This window comes from Triticum urartu, chromosome 1A, assembly GCF_056163025.1.
Source record: "Triticum urartu cultivar PI428250 chromosome 1A, HENAU_Tu73, whole genome shotgun sequence".
NCBI classification, from domain to species: Eukaryota; Viridiplantae; Streptophyta; class Magnoliopsida; order Poales; family Poaceae; genus Triticum; species Triticum urartu.
The window spans coordinates 543,315,581-543,337,764 of NC_141873.1; the positions used below are offsets into that span (position 1 = coordinate 543,315,581).

Sequence of the window (22,184 nt, forward strand, 5' to 3'; positions counted from 1 at the left end):
GGCTGCTCAGAGTTAAAGTACGGCTTTTGTCGTGTGAGAGCAACCCACCTCGAAGCCTTTGAGAGAGAATTCCTTGCGAGGATAAAGCCCTAACCACCCAGAGCCAAAGAGTGTTAGGCATCACTTAAGTCTTCCTGTCTGTGTGATCTGAAGACTTATTACACTTGAGGACTGTGAATCCTCCAGCCGGTTAGGCGTCACGTTCTGAGCATCCAAGAGTCATTCTGGATCGCCGGTGAACGAAGTCTGTGAAGGTTTGGGAGTCTACCTTGAAGACTTACCAGAGTGATTGGGCGAGGTCTGTGTGACCTTAGCTCAAGGGAAATACGGTGAGGACTGGGTGTCCTGAGCTGCGTGTTCAGGACTGGGTGTCCGGGACTGTGTGTCCTCAGGTTTAAATACCTAGCCATCCTAACCAGACGTACAGTTGTCACAGCAACTGGAACTGGTCCAACAAATCATTGTCTTCAACGAGTCACTGGTTTCATCCTTCCCTTCCCTTTACTTACTGTTGGTCCTTGTGAAATCATCGTATGATTGCACTATTTTTTGTCTTCACTGAGTGACTGCTTGTTCTGATTGGCTTCTTAATATCTTCCTACCCGATTCTTACTACCTAGCTGCTATTAGTCATTGTGCTTTCACTTCATTGAATACTTGACTATGGTTTGCCTAGTGTAGTCTACCTTCCGCTGCATGGTAATAGGTTTATTTCTATCGTTTCTTCGAAACTTCCACGTTTTGAAGACTTTCATAAAAATCGCCTATTCACCCCCCTCTAATCGATATAACGCACTTTCAAAACCGCCGTCCGCCATGGCCATTGCAGGGGTAGCCACCGAGCTCCTCGGATTGACCCAGTGGCACATGCCCGCTCCTATGCACGGCCATGCCCGAGCCTACCGTTCTTCTTCCGCGCTCGCGGGGCCACTCCCTCTCCATGCCCACGCCCGTGCTACACCGCGTCGGTCGCGCCCGCCGCTGCCTTCGCGCTCGCCGCAGCCACCGCACCACTGTGCCCCACGCGACACACACCCTGGCCGCGCGCCACACTCTCGCTGGCTGCGCTCGCCCCGTCTGCTGCCGCCTATCCCTTCGCTCGCCCCGCTATCGCATCCTGCCTTGCGCTGCCTCCAGTCATGGCCATCTTCTGCCGGCCGCCCCCTCAGCCACGCCGGCCCCATCTCTGCCCTCCACCGTCGGCCGCTCGCCTCGCCAGCTGCGTGTTGCTTCCTGCTGCTATGCGCTGCTCTACCACTGGTACGCTGCTGCGCCATGCCCTCGACACCGCCATGGACAAATGTGGCGAAGGGATTGTTAATGGAGTACGAGAAGGAGGTGGCGGAGAAGGTGTGGAGAGGCAGGAGGTCTGGGGCGGTGTCACCTGGCAGTGGTGGAGGTGTTTATGCGAGAAGGAGCCGGAGTGGAAGGAGAGGTCACAATTGGAAAGAATCGCAAAAAAGAAAAACATAACCCGGAGATCTCAGTTCAAAAAAATGCTAATATCGATGGAGGGGTGATTTCCTTCAATAGGTGAAAAACATAGGAAATATTGGTTGTTATCAAGGAAAGGTAAAAATTTAGGAAAGTTAGGATTTTTGAACTGATTTCTATGCAAATGAGGTTTTATTGTTTGGTAACGTGATATCAGTACCTGCCCGTTTGTGACGTGTCTGATTAGAAAAGTTTGCAAATGTTAAGAAACTTTTTATTGGGAGGAAAGTTGTGACGTGTCTGTTATTTGTTTCCTAAAACAAATTTCACTAATAAGAGAAATCGATTGATTTAGATAAGTTAGAAAGTTAGATTAAAATGTATTATTTGTTTTCTGAAAATTTGTTATTTGTTTTCTAAGACAAATTGAACCAATAAAAGGAATCGATTGATTTGCATAATTTAAGAAAGTTAGATTAAAATGTATTATTTGTTTTCTGAAAATCTGTTAGTTGTTTCCTAAGACAAATTGAACCAATAAAAAGAATCGATTGATTTGCATAATTTAAGGAAGTTAGATTAAAATGTATTATTTGTTTCCTGAGAATCTGTTATTTGTTTTTTAAGACAAATTGAACCAATAAAAGAAATCAATTGATTTGCATAATTTAAGAAAGTTAGATCCGTGATTTGTTATACGTTAGGAAAGTTCTGGTTGTAATAAAGAGTGAAGAGAAAAATAAACCGATGGACCAGGGTGGGAGGGGGTGGTAGGAGGAGAGACAAAAAAACCAGCGAAAATAAACCACGGCCCAATGTGGGAGGGGGTGGTGGGAGGAGAGATGAAAAAAACCAACAAAAATAAACCGCGGAGACGATTCACTAACTCGTCCATTAGGAGTAGAGATTAATGCCGACGACAATAGACGATTGTGATGTCGTTTGAACGCGGAGCAGCCGCGTGCACCGAGAAATGGTGTGGGTGACGCTCTCTCGGCCGGCGTGCTACTTCAATGTCGGTGCCAGTGAGAGGACTTGTCTGGACATGAATACGGCACTGGCGCTCTGCAACGGCGCCGACAGGTCCAGGCAGGAAGCACACACGGGCGAGGGAGGGGGTTTGAGTGTGCCAGGGCAATCAAGAGAGGGCGTGGCAGTTGTCCGGACGCCCGTAAAATCCCCTAATTTTTCTCATATTTGTGAGAAAATGTGCGTTTGAATCGTTTGGTGAATCGATACAAACTCGTGTTGAATAGCACAAACGTTCGAAACATATGATCCGGATGTATACGAACAGTTTGAGGGCAGAGATGCCCTTGGACACCTGCAGTATCAAAGGGGTAGACTGTATCTGCATTAATTATACTTGCACAATTCTGAACTGAACAGGAAAACGACTCGTATGTACGTGTGGCTCTCTATTGCCGTCGCGTCCGCATCGAAAAATTAAAATTTGAACGGGCAGTCCGCATCAATAGTGGAGTGATTAGGTTATGTAGCCCATTTTTCGTTCTATCCCAGCCAGGTCCAATCGTTCTCCGTCTGGCGGATCGACGCAGAGCCATGTACCAATGGCATAACATATGACATAACTGTTCGGGTCGCACGGTTCGAACTTATGCGGGTGGTTCAAGGATCGGTGTTGAAGGTGTCCGTACACAACTGCAGAGTTTGTATCTGCATTGGTTATGCTTACACAAATCTGAACTGAAGGGGGAAAACGACTCGTATGTATATGCGGCACTCACTGTTGCCGTCCCGATCAATAGTGGAGGAATTGGGTAAGGCCTATCCTCTCTCTTTTTTTTGCCCAGCCAGGTCCAATGGGGCTCCACTATTGAGATGCTGAGACGATTCCGCAACAGGCACGTCTGGACCGGCTCTACCGCATATGCAAAAGCACAAAGCAGCAGGAGGATAGGATAGAGAGAATAATGGAAAGACGTCCGGGAAGTGCCGCCTTTAGAAAAAAGAGAGAGGGCGAGGTAGTACGCAGAACAGATCCGAGTATCTGGGATGGATGGATGGATGGATGGATCCGAGTACTTGGTTGTGGACCGACCGGGACGAGGAGGCCGGTGCCTGCCTGCCTGCCTCCCACGATTTATTTGTTGGAGAATTGGTTGGTGTGGCGAAGCCGATAGTGCTGCTCCACCTGGTTGCCGCGACGTGTCCCAGAGAAAAGAAAAGCGTGTGCGCTGCGCTCTCCGGCCCGTCCGTAGTTACAACACGATGATGATGGCCCGGTTGATGATAACATCCGTCTCGTTTCCATCACGACCCCCACTGCGCACTGTGTCCGTGTGTGCCACGTTTTTCTGCCCTGTACCAAGTTTTTGAAATAGCTCAGAAAAACTTGGTACAGGGCAAAAAAGCTACTACTTTTTTCTTTTTGCCTTGTACTAAGATTGTTTTTGAAATAGCTTCCCTAGAAAAAGGTTGTTCACACAGCTCATCGTTCATGTCGAATGGTTGCCATGTGGTTCTGTAGTTTGTTGGAGGGGTGGTTCCGTGATGTCAAAGTGATCGTCATACCTCAGTTTTTTAAACTCATGTCAAACAATTTCATGCCAAGACTATTCGCATTCACTTATATCACCTGGGATTCAAAATGTGAGCACAGTCGAGGCCTCATTTGGTTCAATGGAAAAGCGGAGGAAACAATAGGAATAGGAAAATTTCCTACGGTGACATTATTCAAGCATTTGCCTTTGGTTCAAAGGAATGTAAGACCCTTTATATCGGACTTATTATATTTCCTTCGTTTCTTTTTAGTCCGCATATAAGGTTTGATCAAAGTCAAACTTTATAAAGTTTGATCAATTTTGTAGGAAAACATATCAACATCTACAATACTAAACCTATATGGTATGAAAATTAATTTCATGATGGGTCTAACAATATCGATTTCATATTGTGAATCTTGATATTTTTTTTATATAAACCTGGTCAAAGTTAACTAAGTTTGACTTTGACCAAATCTTATACGCAGACTAAAAAGAAACAGAGGGAGTACGTCCGAAAGGATGGCCCGATCAGTGACCGATCAAGAAATTGTGATCCATCCAATACCCTCAAACCGGCGATATACATCTGGGCTAATCGGCACCATGTCGGACCTGACAGACCAGACCCACCCCAAATTCTACCAAATCACCCTCGTCGTAGCCGGACCTGCCCTTTCCCCTCCCCTCTCCCCCTCACCAGCGTCGTACCGGCCCCACAGCGCCGCCACCAACACCATGAAACTCCTCACCATTCTTGCCGCCGTAGTACGCCACACTACTTCGATCATACACATGCCCTCTATGTGTTCGACAAATGTCTAAGATTTTTCTTTAAAAAATTCTTTAGTAGGCAAAACAATGGATTCGTCAGGTTCGTCGGATGAGGAGTACAAAAACAAGGAGCTTGATGAATTCATTCAAAAACAGTTCCACCAATTTGTTCGATTCGAATGAGAAAGATGATGAGTTCTTGATGATGATCAACATCCATGAGGAAATGGAGAGGGAAGTGAAGAACATTCTGATCTAAAAAGGTTTGATCAAAGGGAGGACAGTTCTAAATCGGGACATGATCGTTGGCGCACACCTGCTCTAAATGACTACTTCCAACCCGGACTAACATTCCGTGATATGTTTTTCCGTCGACGCATCCATATGCGCAAACCCTTGTTCTTGCATGCGGCGGAGGGAGTGTAGCCACATGATCCTTACTTCGGTCTCGGGAAGGATGTTGCGGACAACTGTCATTCTCTACTTTGTAGAAATACATGGCTACTTTGAGGTCACACCAAACAGGCCACTACCATACTCGAAGAAGTGGCATCAAGGAACATGTGGATTTGACATGCTTTATTTGGCAATGCCAAGTTCTCACAACGACATCAATGTGCTCCAGCAATCTTGACTGTTCAGGAGACTTTGTGATGGGGATGCTCCATCGTGCAATTACACAATCAACGGGCACAACTACAACATGGGGTACTACCTTATCGATGGTATCTATCCTCAGTGAGCGGCATTTATGAAGACCATATCTAGTCCCCATGGCAACAAAGCAATGCCACTTTGCAACAATGCAAGAAGTAGATAGAAAAGGATGTGGAAAGGGCATTTCAGAGTGCTCCAAGATCATTGGGGTATTGTTTGTGGATCTGCAATGATATGGGGATCAGAGACTTCATAGCAGCTGATGACAATGTTGTGTCATTTTTCACAATATGGTTGTCGAGGACGAGGGTGAAGGGACATTCTGAACGCATCATTTTGAGAAGCCCGGAGTACAAGCCCGCCTCACGGAACAAGAAGCAGAGCATGTTATGAACTTTTTTAGATGCACCAGAATCTCCGAGGTCAAAGCATGCATGTGCAACTACTCAATTATCTCGTGGAGCATATGTGGACTCACAATGAAAGGGGGAGTTTAACATTTTAATTGTGCACTTGGAATCAATTTTATGTTTGAACTATGTATAGTTTTTTTGCATGAACAAATGTTATTTACGTGTGATATTCAAGTGTATGATTGACGTGCGTCGATTTGAGGTTTTAATATGAGTAGTGTCTTTGTCTAGCAATTTGAGGGAATGTCCGGTGCTATCTAGGGTCATATCCGGACACGTCCATGGACGTTTAGTGAAGGAATTTGCCCAATACGATTGTAGATGCTCTAACAATGGAAAATTTCCCTTAGTCTCAATTTGTAGCAATTCTATAGGACGGGCCTATAATTTTTTTCTCTTTACAGCCCTTTGATCTGTAGTAATGGATTCCTATCTTTCACATTTCAAAGGGGAAAAACATGATCTTAGACCTAATGGACAATTTCTATCCCATGAAACCAACGATATCTCTTTTCCAACATGAAGTGAGATACATGCCACCTTATTCTTATGATTTTTCTTTTCCTGTTATATTACTATCCTATGAACCAAAAAAGGCCTCAAAGGAATAACATGGAAACTTTAGAATCTCGCTTGGAATTTAGGTGCGATTTAGCGGGTGCTTTAGCACTAGGCATTGGTTGAGCATGCACTATACGCCTATATGCACTTAGACAAGGGACAATCACTGGATGGGGAAGGGGTGTAAAGTCATTGGCTGAAATTGGTTGTTCGGCTAGGGTTATTGCAGCAGCGAGCTCCTCTTCTTTGATTCCAGTGACGATAGGCATGTGGCAATCCTCATCCTCCTCGACAGTCGGCGAGTGAGGATCGATTCCTTCTCTCTTCTCCTTCTCATATTCTCCACTGTGATTCGCTTCCTCCTCTGTTACTCTGTCTTCACATATCCATCGGTCCTCTTCCCGTTTGCAAATGAGGAGTCTGGATGAAGGAGTTCATATCCGATCTAGGTGTCATACCTAGTGCATCGGGTCCAATGAAAATCTTTTGTGACAATACTGGTGCAATTGCCTTGGCGAAGGAATCCAGATTTCACAAGAGAACCAAGCACATCAAGAGACGCTTTAATTCCATCCGGGATTTAGTCCAGGTGGGAGACATAGAAATTTGCAAGATACATACGGATCTGAATGTTGCAGACCCGTTGACTAAGCCTCTTCCACGAGCAAAACATGATCAGCACCAAGGCTCCATGGGTGTTAGAATCATTACTGTGTAATCTAGATTATTAACTCTAGTGCAAGTGGGAGACTGAAGGAAATATGCCCTAGAGGCAATAATAAAATTATTATTTATTTCCTTTTTTCATGATAAATTTTTATTATTCATGCTAGAATTGTATTAACCGAAAACATAATACATGTGTGAATACATAGACAAACAGAGTGTCACTAGTATGCCTCTACTTGACTAGCTCGTTGATCAAAGATGATTAAGTTTCCTAACCATAGACATGAGTTGTCATTTTATTAACGGGATCACATCATTAGGAGAATGATGTGATTGACTTGACCCATTCCGTTAGCTTAGCACTTGATCGTTTAGTTTGTTGCTATTGCTTTCTTCATGACTTATACATGTTCCTATGACTATGAGATTATGCAACTCCTGTTTACCGGAGGAACACTTTGTGTGCCACCAAATGTCACAACGTAACTGGGTGATTATAAAGGTGCTCTACAGGTGTCTCCAAAGGTACTTGTTGGGTTGGCGTATTTCGAGATTAGGATTTGTCACTCCGATTGTCGGAGAGGTATCTCTGGGCCCACTCGGTAATGCACATCACTATAAGCCTCGCAAGCATTGTAAATAATGAGTTAGTTGCGGGATGATGTATTACGGGACGAGTAAAGAGACTTGCCGGTAACGAGATTGAACTAAGTATTGAGATACCGATGATCGAATCTCGGGCAAGTAACATACCGATGACAAAGGGAACAACGTATGTTGTTATGCGGTCTGACCGATAAAGATCTTCGTAGAATATGTAGGAGGCAATATGGGCATCCAGGTCCCGCTATTGGTTATTGACCAGAGAGGTGTCTCGGTCATGTCTACATAGTTCTCGAACCCGTAGGGTCCGCACGCTTAACGTTCGTTGACAATATTGTACTATATGAGTTATGTATGTTGGTGACCGAATGTTGTTCGGAGTCCGGGATGAGATCACGGACATGACGAGGAACTCTGGAATGGTCCAGAGATAAAGTTTGATATATGGGATAATAGTGTTTGGTCACCGGAAGGGTTCCGGAATTCACCGGAAGGGGTTCCGGATGTTTCCCAAAATTTTTGGGTACGAGAACACTTTATTTGGGCCAAAGGGGAAAGCCCACAAGGTTTTTGGAAAGCGCAAAAGAAGTTTTGCGGAGTCTAGGGGCCAGACGCCAGGGTCCCTGGCGTCTGGGTCCAGACGCCGGGAACCCTAGCGTCTGGCCCTGGAGTCCGAGAAGGACTCTTGCCTTTCGGGTGAAACCGACTTTGTGGATGCTTTTACTCCAAGTTTCGACCCCAAGGCTCAACATATAAATAGAGCGGTAGCGCTAGCACCAAGAAACATCAAGAAACACCAAGCCGTGTGCCGGCAACCCCGTCCCCTCTAGTTTATCCTCCTTCCTAGTTTTCGTAGTGCTTAGGCGAAGCCCTGCGGAGATTGTTCTTCACCAATGATACGTCTCCAACGTATCTATAATTTTTGATTGCTCCATGCTATATTATCTACTGTTTTGAATGTTTATGGGCTTTATTATACACTTTTATATCATTTTTGGGACTAACCTATTAACCCAGAGCCCAGTGCCAGTTTCTGTTTTTACCCTGTTTTAGGGTTTCGAAGAAAAGGAAAATCAAACGGAGCCCAATTGACCTGAAACTTCACGGAACTCATTTTTGGAAGGAAAGAAGCCTAGAAGACTTGGAGTGCATGACGGGGGGTCTGCGAGGAGGTCACGAGGCAGGGGGGCGCGCCCACCCCCCTGGGCGCGCCCTCCACCCTCATGAGCCCCTCGTGGCCCCCTTGACGTACTTCTTCCGCCTATATATCTCCATATACCCTAAAAACATCCGAGGACACAATAGATCAGGAGTTCCGCCGCCAGAAGCCTCCGTAGCCACCGAAAACCAATCTAGACCCGTTCCGGCACCCTGCCGGAGGGGGAATCCTTCTCCGGTGGCCATCTTCATCATCCCGGTGCTCTCCATGACGAGGAGGGAGTAGTTCTCCCTCGGGGCTGAGGGTATGTACCAGTAGCTATGTGTTTGATCCCTCTCTCTCGTGTTCTTGATTTGGCACGATCTTGATGTATCGCGAGCTTTGCTATTATAGTTGGATCCTATGATATTTTCTCCCCCCTACTCTCTTGTAATGAATTAAGTTTCCCCTTTGAAGTAATCTTATCGGATTGAGTCTTTAAAGATTTGAGAACACTTGATGTATGTCTTGCCGTGCGTATCTGTGGTGACAATGGGATACCACGTGATTCACTTGATGTATGTTTTGGTGATCAACTTGCGGGTTCCGTCCATGAACCTATGCATAGGGGTTGGCACACGTTTTCGTCGTGATTCTCCGGTAGAAACTTGGGGCACTCTTTGAGGTTCTATGTGTTGGTTGAATAGATGAATCGGAGATTGTGTGATGCATATCGTATAATCATACCCACGGATACTTGAGGTGACATTGGAGTATCTAGGTGACATTAGGGTTTTGGTTGATTTGTGTCTTAATGTGTTATTCTAGTACGAACTCTGGGGCTGTTTGTGACACTTATAGGAATAGCCCAACGGATTGATTGGAAAGAATAACTTTGAGGTGGTTTCGTACCCTACCATAATCTCTTCGTTTGTTCTCCGCTATTAGTGACTTTGGAGTGACTCTTTGTTGCATGTTGAGGGATAGTTATGTGATCCAATTATGCTATTATTGTTGAGGGGACTTGCACTAGTGAAAGTATGAACCCTAGGCCTTATTTCAACGCATTGCAATACCGTTTACGCTCACTTTTATCATTAGTTACCTTACTGTTTTTATATTTTCAGATTACAAAAACTATTATCTACTATCCATATACCACTTGTATCACCATCTCTTCGCCGAACTAGTGCACCTATACAATTTATCATTGTATTGGGTGTGTTGGGTACACAAGAGACTCTTTGTTATTTGGTTGCAGGGTTGCTTGAGAGAGACCATCTTCATTCTACGCCTCCTACGGATTGATAAACCTTAGGTCATCCACTTGAGGAAAATTTGCTACTGTCCTACAAATCTCTGCACTTGGAGGCCCGACAACGTCTACAAGAAGAAGGTTGTGTAGTAGACATCAACCAACACCGTCACCACGTCGTCGTGTTGCCGGAACTCATCTACTACTTCCCCCCTCTTGCTGGATCGAGAAGGCGAGGACGTCACCGAGTCGAACGTGTGCAGAACTCGGAGGTGCCGTGCTTTCGGTACTTGGATCGGTCGGATCGTGAAGACGTACGACTACATCAACCGCGTTGATATAACGCTTCCGCGAACGGTCTACGAGGGTACATAGACAACACTCTCCCCTCTCGTTGCTATGCATCACCATGATCTTGCGTGTGCATAGAATTTTTTTGAATGACTACGTTCCCCTTCACTCACCATGTCGGTTGCTGGCTTGGTGGCACTAGTAGAAAAAGGGCCTTTTGTCCCGGTTCTAGAGGGCCTTTAGTCCCGGTTCTGGAACCGGGACTAAAGGGTCGTCACTAAAGGTCCCCCCTTTAGTCCCGGTTCGTATAAGAACCGGGACTAAAAGCCCTTCACGTGGCTGCTGCCTGGAGGTCCACCTTTAGTCCCGGTTGGTAACACCAACCGGTACTAAAGGATTTTTTTTGAAATCTTTTTTTGAAAAAAGTTTTTCGAATTTTTTTTGGATTTTCCAATTTCTGAATTATTTTAACCTCTAATCTCTAATCACCCCTCATCACTGCTCAATTTAATCTCTAATCACATCTCATCACTGCTCAATTTAATCTCTAATCACCCCTCATCATTCCAAATCATCTAACTTCCCGAACGATCACCCATCCTCCCACTCCTCCAGCCTGAGCACGCTTAACTTCCGGGTTCTATTCTCCCTCGTTTCCAAGTCTGCACTTGTTGTTTTCCTGACAATAGTAAGATGTCAATCCTATTAACCCTCAGGAGTTTAGCTTGAGCATGAAGTCACACATTTTCACTGTTTGAGTTTGAAACTATTGTTCTAAAAAACAATAATTATTTAGTACCACTAATATTTCTTGAATAAGTAATTTGACCATTGTTTGACCACAGTTTGACCAGATTTGACCAAAATTCAAAAAACCTGAAACAATTATTTAGTAACACTAATATTCTTGAATAATTATTTAGTAACACTAATACTTCTTGAATAAGTTGTTTGACCAGATTTAACGAAAATTTTAAAAAAACTGAAATTTGAGCACAACTTTTTTTCCTTTTGGAATTTGAGGATTCTAAAAATTTGCAAACAGGTCGTAGGCGGTCAAAATTGAATGCGGATTTTCGTGCTGAACATTTTGATATATTATATGTTTTTTTCTGACATCGTATGCAAAAGTTATAGCCGTTTCACATTTTCCCTACACTTTTTGCAAAACATGTCCAAATTTAAGTTTCAAAATTTTCCTAACTAGTAGATGTGGTAACATAACTACATCTCGAAGGATTTTAACTTTTGAAGTTTTTATCATTTTCTTTTGCTTTTTACAAAACTGAAAAGGCAATACACCCGGAGGGTAGTATTTGAAAATTGCACCATTAGTATCGGTTCGTGGCACGAACCGGGACTAAAGGTCCTATTTGAACCGGGAGTAATGCCTGTACCGTGCCCTCGCCGCTTGAACCGGGACTAATGCTCACATTAGTCCCGGTTCGTAATGTAACCGGTATTAATGCTCTTTTCTGGCCGAACCAAAACCCCCTTTTCTACTAGTGTGGGCCGAACTGAGGACCCCGAAGTCGGTTTTGTCCTGAGCCACCATGTCGGCCGACGGCTAACTACGAAGAAGATTGTGTAAGCCTTGCCAAGACAATGAGGCTAGATCCATGGACTCCCCTCCACCGACGTAGCCGAGTAGAACTCTTGTAAACCTAGGGCCTCAGTGTCTTATATAAGCAGGGGCCTGGCTAGTCCATACAACTTAACAACAACACAATCCTTTGGTTCATACCTGTAATTTGTACACCCCAAACGCAATATACACAAGCAGAAGTAGGGTATTACATCAATCGTGAGGGCTCGAACTTGGGTAAACTTTGTGTCATGTTTCCTCGTCATATGGTAGTCCTAGAAGCAGTGGCATAGCCACATTTGGGCCACGCCCCGAGCTAACATTCTTAGCTACAATAATTATGGTTGCTGCAGTGGCAAATTTATCTACGGTATACAAAGGACTTCCTAAGGCACGCCCCAGGCCATGGCCCTTCTAGCCTGGGGCCTGGCTACACTCCTGCCCATAAGCAAAAGGTGGTGGCCACTTCGTCATGTGAGGCGGAGTAAATTGCTGCCGCTACTACTCTACATCGACAATAAGTCAACAATCTCGCTCTACAAGAACCAAGTTCTCCGTGATTGCAACAATCATATTGATATCCACTATCACTTCAACGGGGATTGTGTTGATGAATGGTACTATGATCGTGGAGTTCATGGGCAAGAGCAAGCAGAAGGCCCTTATCCCGACGAAGTCACTTGGGTGTGTGCGATTCCACGAGTTTCGAGCCTCGATCAACATCGTCATCCTCTCGCGACAGGGTTGAAGGGGGAGATTGTAGCCTGTTAAGACCCGACGCTCACATTGCAGGCAAATAAGCCTGCCATGGCAGCCAAAAACCGCTGCCATGGCCGCCCTTTTCCGATTCTATTTTTTCAGGTAGTGTTCTTTCCCATTTTGTAAGGTCACGGCTGGAGTGCAGCGACTTTGTAGGCGTCTAGCCCTAGCGTGTGATGGCATGGTCAGTAGTGGAGCGAGAGCTACGACCCGATTACCTTTCTTGTAGGCGTCTAGCCCTACGTGTTTGTTGGGGTGGCGTTGCCGTTTTTGGCGCCCTTGTATCCAGCCTTGGGTGTGTGTGCGGTGTGTGTGTCTGTATCGGCCGGTTTCAACTTGTTCGGTGATGGTGCTTTATATATAAAGCGGGGGAAAGCCTTTTTCTTAAGAAACTAGTAATAATGTACGTGCAATGCACGTTTATATTAGATAGGATATTAGTTGCACGTTATATTAGGTAAGATATATTTGTTGCACATTGGTATTTGGTAAGATATCAATTACTTTTTTCGTGGGAATGGTAGGATATTAATTACATGCCAGATTTCATGGGATAGCGTTGAGTTAAAACATGTTTATAACCAATGGCAGTGGTGAGTAATTAGAGCGCTAAACGTGTTTGGTGCTCAACAATGGAGCGATTTGAACCGCTAGATGACATGATTTGACGGTCGAGATGGTTTGGATCTGCCGATTTGGATCTTTTTATATTGGTATCTATATTTATACCAATATAAAAAGACCCAAAGGGGCAGATCCAACTGATCTCGGCCATCGAACTAAGTTAATCCAACGATCTAGACTGCTCCAATGGCGAGCGTTAAACGTGTTTAACATGCAATTAATATCATACCAAATATTACACTAATCACATGATTAACACACAAATAATAGTATACCTAATATCCGTGTGTAATTAATATATTGTCTAAATATTAACGTGCGTTGCACGTGCGCATTTACTAGTAGATATAGATATAGATAGAAGATGAAACAGGAAAGTTACAAAGGGTTACATAGCGCAAAATTTGATTCAGACAAAATGAGCAGACCACCGGCTAAATGGTGTACTCCGCAGGAAAACTGGGCAAAGCTGAATGTGGATGGATCCTATATGGAGGCCGACGGCACTGCTGGGACAGGTATGGTGCTCCGCGATGCACATGGTGAGATTATCTTCACTGCATGTCGAGCTTTGAACACATGTGCTGAAGCACTAGAGGCAGAACTGGAGGCATGTAGGGAGGGCCTGCACCTTGCGTTCCAATGGACAGACTTGTCCATCATTCTTGAAACTGATAGCCTTGAAGCCAAATCCATGATCACAGGGAGTAGTGTGGATCGTTCAAAGCATGCTATGCTAGTAGCTGAAATCAAGCGTAGGCTCCAGGAAGATAGGGAGGTTGAAGTAACGCATGTGACCCGAGATCAAAATGTAGTTAGTCACTACATGGCTGCTTTTGGTAGGAAGGAAAATCGTACTGCAGTTTGGTTACGGTCGGGGCCGGACGATATACCCCGCCTTTGTAACATGGACAATCCCTTTTTAAGTTAATAAATTCCTTTTTATCCCGTAATTTTTTTTTGATTCAGCAGATGGAATTCTAGGATTATCCTTTTGGACGCAGCGCAAAACTTGAGTGCATCGCTCGCTCTCTCGCGCGCGATGATAGCTCTTGGCTTCAGGCTGACCGCTGACACTACGTACCCACCGAACATATACATGATAGAAATTACTCCCTCTGGTCCTTTTTACTCGGCATATTAGATTTGTATCAAGTTAAACTTTACAAACTTTGATTAAAATTATATTAAAAAAATATCAACATCTACAATACCAAATATATATACTATGAAACTACATTTCATAACAAATCTAACAATACTGATTTGGCATTGTCTATAATTTTAGTCAAAGTAGAAAATTTGACTTCGGACAAAACTTATATGCAAACTAAAAAGGACCGAAGGGAGTTACGAGCCATTTAGCAGGATATGCCTCCACTTTCAAAGTTTACAAAATTTGGGGCAATCCATGGCAATGGGGTAGAGCACGGAACATTTCATCCACCCAAGTCATGTACCTGAGCATCCATACACGTTACTTCTACTACACAGAAGTGGCCGACACTGCAGGCTACACAAGCCACTACACAAAAGTGGCCGACACAGGCTACGATCGACGTCCAGCCTGACGATGATCCATCGTAACTGCTACGCACAAGAATAAGATCACCACTTACTCTAACGGAGCACTGCTTCCATCCCGAGGGGCGATCGTCAAGACGAGCCCAAAGTGGTCGCTGGGCAGCACAGGCAGCATCCACTCCCACGTCCCGCTGAATTTCTTTCCAGACTTTGACTTATGGCTGAATTCCTTCACCTTCTCGTACGAGGCGCCGGGCATGGGCTCCTTCCCAACCATCTCGATGCCTTGGACCTCGAAATCCGGCAGCTTGCACACGAACCGATCCAGCCTCAGCTGTAGTTTCTTGTACCCTTTAGACATCATGGCGTTGGCCACCGTGTCGTACGTCCAGCCGCCTTCACCCGGCTTCAGCTGAGCCCAGGCGTCAACCCAGCCGTCCGGCAGAGGGAAGGCCCCGCCTATCTTGTCGTCCCAGTTCATGTCCCCACAGAATATCACGTTACGGGATCCTCTTCCTCCCAACAACATGAGGGATTCCTTTGCCTGAGCAGCTCGCTTGTTTCTGCTCATGTCGTGATCCCACCAAGGAGCCTCACGACGCGGGCTCTCTAGGTGGCTTGTGCCCAACACCAAGGTCACCCTGCCAATGCTGACATTTGCCATGCTCAGCTCCCTTCCCATTGCTGAATTGGAAAATGGAACGCCGCGGAAACAATCCACAGGCAATTTGCTCATCTGCATTTGTTGGCAACTGGATCAGTGAACGCGTAAGACAGGAATGTGGTTCTCACTTTCAGTGTAATTTCGTCAAAATTTCGGAAACTTCATTAACTTCGGTACATACTGAAAAATTATTGCATTTCGGTCAGTATATTTCAGCAATTTCGGTAGTACACACAGATTCAAATTAATTTTAAATTTTCAAAGTATTTGGTTGGATCTCAGTAAATTCAATTGGAAATTTCGGTCTTTGTCCAAATTGAAAAACGGCATGATTGTATCGGCAATAGCTGAAATATATCTGAAACTAAAGTTTAAAACCATCAGAAGATACACTTCTGAAATCTGAAAAGGAAAAATGGTAACAAGGCACCATCCATGGTTTCAAATCAAACACCGATTGTTTTCGCAAAATCAAACACCTTGTTCATCATGATTATTTCCTTCTTATCTAATCCAAGGTGTGTTAGTGCATCCAAATCAAACACCTTTTGTTTTTGCGAAATCAAACACCTCGTTCATCATGATTCTTTCCTCCTTGTCTAATCCACAGGATAGTGACTTAGCTCACATCAGTGCAACCTTAAGAAACACCATCCATCAGAAATATAAGATGTTCTAACTCTTTTGTAAATTGGATGTATATGGACACGTTTCAATGTGTTTGTTCACACATTTCAGTCCGTATGTAGCCATATTGAAATATCCAAAACATCTTATATTTGTGAACGAAGGGAGTACTATATAAAGTACCAACGGAAACGCTGACATACTAAATATATCAGCATCTTCTCGTGAAAAACAAAATACTGCATCAGCATCAAAACCATGAAATGGCATGATTCCAACTATGATTCTGAAACTTAGAGAAAAGACTATACCTGCATGCAGAAATATGATCTCATATTTCTTTTCTTTTTCGTGAATGGTCTCACCATATTGGAACGGACCTTTTCCGCTTCTATATAATATGCCATCTCATGTGGCATGAAGCATTTGTATTCTGCCCACCAGTCGGATTTTTCAAGAAGCCCATGTATCTCTGGTGTAACCTCCTGCAGTCTCACATGAGGCCTGTTCAGAAGAAAAAAGAAAAGAAAAGAATGGATTGTTTTGGAAAACTCTGTACCCGGAGGCATATAAGATCTGGGCTGTGGTGCTGGATAATATCTCCAATAGCAGGAATTCTACTGTGCAGTTCCATGTTCTGCCCGAAACACACATTGTACGTCATGATCTTAATGGCCTTGCTACACACACTAGTCTCAGGATCTCCTGTGGAAAGATATTCACTATTACAGCAGAAACATACGAAAAATCAGTCACAGTTTAAAGATGAAATCAGATTCTAAGTTGCATAATTGTAAGTAGCTACAAGCTGGACGTATTTGCTTTGTTAACCTGTCAAGTGGGTCGGTAGCCCTGAATGTTTCCAGTTCAGGGAAATAAGCCCTGCTAACAATTAGTAAGAGGCTAGCGATAGCATCTCATTTTGTAGACAAAAATTGACTGAACAAAGAACCTATACTGTGTGAAAGAGCACTGCATCTAGGCAGGAACTGCACACTTTTTGTTGTAATTTTGTTGGCAGCCTTTATGCTGTAATAAGCAACCAAGATGAAACCCTCAATAAATTTACAAGTATATCCATTTTCGTTGGTAGTTCGCCGTGTAATACATCTCTATCAGTGTAACCCTAAGGAAATTTCTAACCCTAAGTCCTCAACTGTTAACACGCGACAGATCCAAATGAAAAGATCGCATCCAAACAAGACAGATCCAAATAAAAAGACCGCATCCAACACAAGAGCAAAGATACTGAAATACAGTATAATGGAGAAGCAATCCCTGGCACATTCATCAATGCTAGAACGAATTTTGCCAAAAAAGAAGATTAAATCCAAGGATGAACCTTTCTTGCCGACCGTCTGGTGCGCTCCGTTGGCGCCCACGCCGGACACCTGGGCGACGTCGGGCGATGCGCCTGCAGCAGCGGCCAGGCCAGCGTCGCAGGTGCCGGAGCTCCGAGGGTCGGAGTGTGTGCACAGGGCGCGGTGCCACAGCTGCCACTGCGGCGGCGCACTCCATCCCGACTCTCTGAATCCCAGCGGCGGGATGCTCGCCGGGAGATCGTGGGGAGGGGAAGGCGGGGTCAATGCCGGGGAGAGGAGGGTTTGGGGCTTGGGGAAGCGGATGAGGCGCCGAGGCGGACGGGAGAGGAGCGCGGCCATTGGCAGTGTTTTCTGCTCACTACGAAATGAGGACGTGGTTCGGTCGGGCTGTTGGTCTTCTCAAAATCCACCTATACGGCTGGGCGGACTGCTCAGTTATCAAACGGACCATGCTCAAGGCGGATTTTAGACTAGCCACAATGAAGAGTAATATACATTAATAACACTAGCTGAATGCCTGTATGTTGTCACGGGTCAAAAAATGCATTATGATCAAATAATTTTTCGAATTAAAAAATACGTGTCGGATATGATAGGACTGGTTTTAATTCCTGGACAAATTAATTCTCTCCCTCTTATTTCTTCCTAGGCAATCGTCGTATGTCTTTAAAAACTTCCCTTTGCATCATTTTATTCTCCTCACCCTTCCTTTCCCTTCACCTTTTTCCACAGTGTCGTGTAGGCAAGCCCTATTCAAAATCTTCTATTTTCATCTATTATGTCATCATTCAAAATATTATTTGATCTCCTTTTTGAATGGAAACTTACGAAGTCCTCTCACAACTAACTGGAAAGAAACATGAACTTCGATAAGTATAGAAACAAAGAACAAAATCATATTTTCTAAAAAAAATAGACCCTCTCAAACAACATATAGTACTCCCAAACCCAAAGTTAAATAGACCTACAAGAGATGTATGCTTAATGTAAAATATCTGACTTTTAGGTCACTCTCATAAAAGGTTATTTCTGCATCGATCAAATGACTGGAAGGAGCATCTTGAGTTCAAGCAGTTCTCTTTGAAGGCGTAGGTTGAGTTAAAGGCTGTCCTCTTTCTTCTCAAGAGGAACTCCTGACCTCCTTGAGAATATAAAGAAGCTTAACAAACCAAGCTCTGTGTGCCCTCTATCTTGACCATGGAAAAATACAAACTTTTGCAAAAAAATACAAACTAAAAATTCAAAGCCAGGATATTAGCGATAGTTAGTTCAAACTCGTACAGCCCAAAAAGCAATAGTTAGTTTAAACTCTTACAGCCCAAAAAGCATATGGTTTGATCGCCTCCAAGTTTCAACATTACCTTGAGCTTTAGACATGCTTTCTGATTTTGTAGAGTTAGAGATAAAAGCTCCAAGCATGACTGAAAATTGAGAGTGATGTGATGAGTTAGGACTGACAGGAACATTCAGTAGGACAACCAACACAAAAACTACGACGACATACTACCATCACATGAAATATGTAAATGTGCGTGCATTATTTAGGTTCTCAACATCTATCTCTCATGCTCTTCCGATTCACTTTTCTCCTATCCGAGCATCTCACTGCCAATCTATCAAAAAATAGCAGCCTCCCACGTAGATGGGGCCTCGGTCAACAACGCAGCGGGAGCAGAAATCAGCCTTCAGGAAGTACTCGTCAAGCTTGATATAGACCAATGACCACCTTGATTGATGACAGTAGCCCGTGAGAAGACGTTACACTCCGGCTCACCGCAGAAGTAATTCTACACACATGAAGACTTAGAAAAAAAAAGAATGAATGTCTTAAAAAAATTAAAAGCTACACATATAGAAGTGTAAAAAGGCATAAGTGGGGACAAAATTGTGGAATAGCTCTGATGAATGCACATAAGACTATGCGGCGCTTTGATTATCAGAGAAGATTAAATGCTCGTAAATCATAATGTACCCTTCACGATCATAATCAAATCCTGAGAAAAATAAAAATTGTTATCACCACAAGCCACATACAAGATGTCTAGAAAGCAAATAGCAATTGTCATTTTGACAGCAATCAAATATGACACATTATTCAGAAAAAGAATTATAAGTTCAACGTGCAGGCAACATGATACTAATTTATACACCCACAGTTTTCATGCGTACACCATGCGCCATTTGAAAACAGAGTACTCCCCCAGTCCCAAAGTAAGTATCTTTGATTTAGTATCTTTGATATAGTATAAACTGTACTAAACAAAATGAACTTATTTTGGGACGGATGGAGTAATCATTATCGGTATACATAGACAGTTCTTGGACAAACCGAAACCTACATGCAGCTGCAATCATGCATCAAAACTGCCAGTACAAAATACATCTTTTGAATGTTGAAATTTTACGGTTTGGTAGCCATCTGCAATCATGCATCCATTCTCAGAATCATATCATGATTGAAAATCTTCCAATTTGGTAGTATGCAGATTAATATAACAAGCAACAATTTGAGAGTTGGGAGACATTACTAACATGATTCACTTTTTACAGTGTAGTTTCACCATGATAAAAAATTCCCAATTTGATAGTCTGCACATCAACATTACGAGCAACAATTTTCCACTTTTTACAAAGCAGTTCATGTAGAAGATGGCAGAGAGGATGTGGGTTTGACACTACTGATCATCTGCAGATTTTGAATGATACCTTTTAGACCTTGTGATTAAAAAAAGATGTTGAACTATTAGCAGAGATTCAAAATCAGTCAAGGATTAGTTGATGAGCACTGTGATTCTACAACAAAGTGATCAAATTTTGAGTACCTCCCAATAAGTGTTTGCTTCACCCCCTGCTGTTGGAGACCCGGAGCAGGGGCAGGTTGGGGAGGCCACGGAGGAATGGGAGGAGGTAGGCGGGGCTGGGGTTGTCGAGGCGCGTGGGGCTCGGGAAGCTGGATGACGTCGGGCTGGGGTGGTAGGAAGGCACCGGGCTCGGGAACGACGACGACGACGCACTGAGCAGCTGCGAGGACGAGCAGGTGCTCATGCCCACCGACGAGACCCCACCAAACGGCCCGGACGACGGCGGCTTGTATCCCTGCCATGAATCGAACCAAACAATCAGATCTACACATCCAAGCAAGGCTGGCTAGATCCAGGAAACGGAAGGAGAGAAGAAACATGGGATGGGGGGCGATCTCGATCCCGAGACCAAGAAGCGAGGCTTCACCTTGCGGTAGGTGGTGCCATCGTCCTCCACGACCCATTCGGCCTCGCGGCAGAGCTCCTTGAGCACCTCGTTGTTGTCGCAATGCTTGGGGAGCTTGTAGCTGTCGAGAGCGCGGAGGTCGGTGAAGATCTTGGCGGCGATGGCCCGGCGCCGGCGCTCGCACCGCTTGTTGTTCTCCCGCTCCTTCCACGTGGGCGTCCGACCCAGCCCGGCGTCCGCCTCCGTCGCTGTAGGCGGGAGGAGGCCGGCGGCGGTGATTCCTCTCTGGAGAGAATAGGGAATCGAGAGCGAGGGATTTGGGGAAGGGAGTGGGAGGTGGGATACGGGGACGTGGGGATGTGCATTGTTTTTCTTTTTTCTTTTTTCTTTTTCTCGTGAGCGGAGGGACGGGGAGGCAGTCCGATTTTTCAGGAATCGTAGGAGGGTGGGGTGGAGGGGAGCGAGGCGATCGTGAAGGTTGAACCATCATAGGAGGTCGAACCATCACGACGTTTTCTCCTTTAATACTACCTCCGTTTCAGTTTACAAGTCCTACGCGTATACCTAGGTTGCCAATTTTATCACCCTAATATAAACTATATAACACAAAAATTATATCGTTTGAAAATAGAACATCTGAAGTTTATATTGGTATATTTTTTGTAATATATGACTTGTATTAGGTTAGTCAAATTGACGACCTTGGGATACGCGCACGCCTTGTAAACTGAGAGAGAGGTAGTAGTAGAGATATACGTATTTCTAGACTATGTTACTACCTTCATAGTGGGTAATAACATAAGTGTGGTAACATGCATAGCTTCATTTATTAGGTTATAGACTCATATTGCATTGGGACATGTGATGTTACAATAACTAGCTAAGTTACTACTACTACCTCTCTCCTCATTAACTCATTGCCACGTAAGCAAATTTGCTGAGTTGGACTCGATATTACTGCTGAATTTACTCCCATTGTGGCTAGTCTTACGCACGATACTTGTGCACGACCTTCGCCCGACAGGTGAATCCAGTAGTCGATGCTTTTTTTAAGAGGAAGCCATCATGACTAGTTTTATTAAAGAGACTGTCTATTTAACATCCGGATGAAAACGGATTCGCTTTCAGCCAGATTTTTCCACCAAGTAAAGGTGGACAACTGTCCTACTGTCTCTCTGTCCTGTCCGGTGTCCCCGCTCTAAACACAGCAGCAAACAGGAGCTTAATGGGTCCACGCCCCAACTCTTAAACACACTAGTGTCATGATCTTAACGGGTGAAAAATTCCAAAGTTACAGCCAAGCTTTCTTCCCATGTCCACCAAGCTAAAGCTAACAAAAAGAGAAGAAAAGGACGCCATCTACCCACACACACACACCTAAAAATACACTCTGGAGCACTAAAAACTAATTAAATTACACTAACAATTACATTGAAAAATGCACTGTAAAAATCTTTATGTCTACCAAGAATTACAATGCAAAATCACTAAAAATACACTGTAAATACACTAAGAATTACACTGAAAAAATCCATGTAAAACGCTGAGTTTAACACTATGAATTCAATATCAA

General features: G+C 44.2%; 1 protein-coding gene and 1 pseudogene across 1 annotated transcript; both read right to left on the bottom strand.

Annotated features, from left to right (window-relative positions):
• Positions 1–14,606: 14,606 nt before the first annotated feature.
• Positions 14,607–17,785, bottom strand: LOC125538085 (uncharacterized). Its single transcript, XM_048701389.2, has 4 exons — positions 17,425–17,785; positions 16,642–16,787; positions 16,394–16,567; positions 14,607–15,527 (listed from the first exon to the last, which is right to left on the bottom strand). The coding sequence occupies exons 1-4, from the start codon at positions 17,741–17,743 to the stop codon at positions 14,883–14,885; spliced, it is 1,284 nt and encodes a 427-aa protein (XP_048557346.1). The 5' UTR covers positions 17,744–17,785; the 3' UTR covers positions 14,607–14,882.
• A 2,447-nt stretch (positions 17,786–20,232) lies between these two features.
• Positions 20,233–21,396, bottom strand: LOC125533073 (protein BZR1 homolog 1 pseudogene; annotated as a pseudogene).
• Positions 21,397–22,184: the final 788 nt, after the last annotated feature.

Bases quoted from the DNA above. Each gene is read 5' to 3' on its own strand.
- LOC125538085 (XM_048701389.2), bottom strand. From the start codon at position 17,743: ATGGCCGCGCTCCTCTCCCGTCCGCCTCGGCGCCTCATCCGCTTCCCC. The intron at 16,568-16,641 runs GTACAGAGTTTT...GTGAGACTGCAG, and splicing joins CAGATCTTATATGCCTCCGG to GAGGTTACACCAGAGATACA. The intron at 15,528-16,393 runs GTATAGTCTTTT...CAACAAATGCAG, and splicing joins GATCATATTTCTGCATGCAG to ATGAGCAAATTGCCTGTGGA.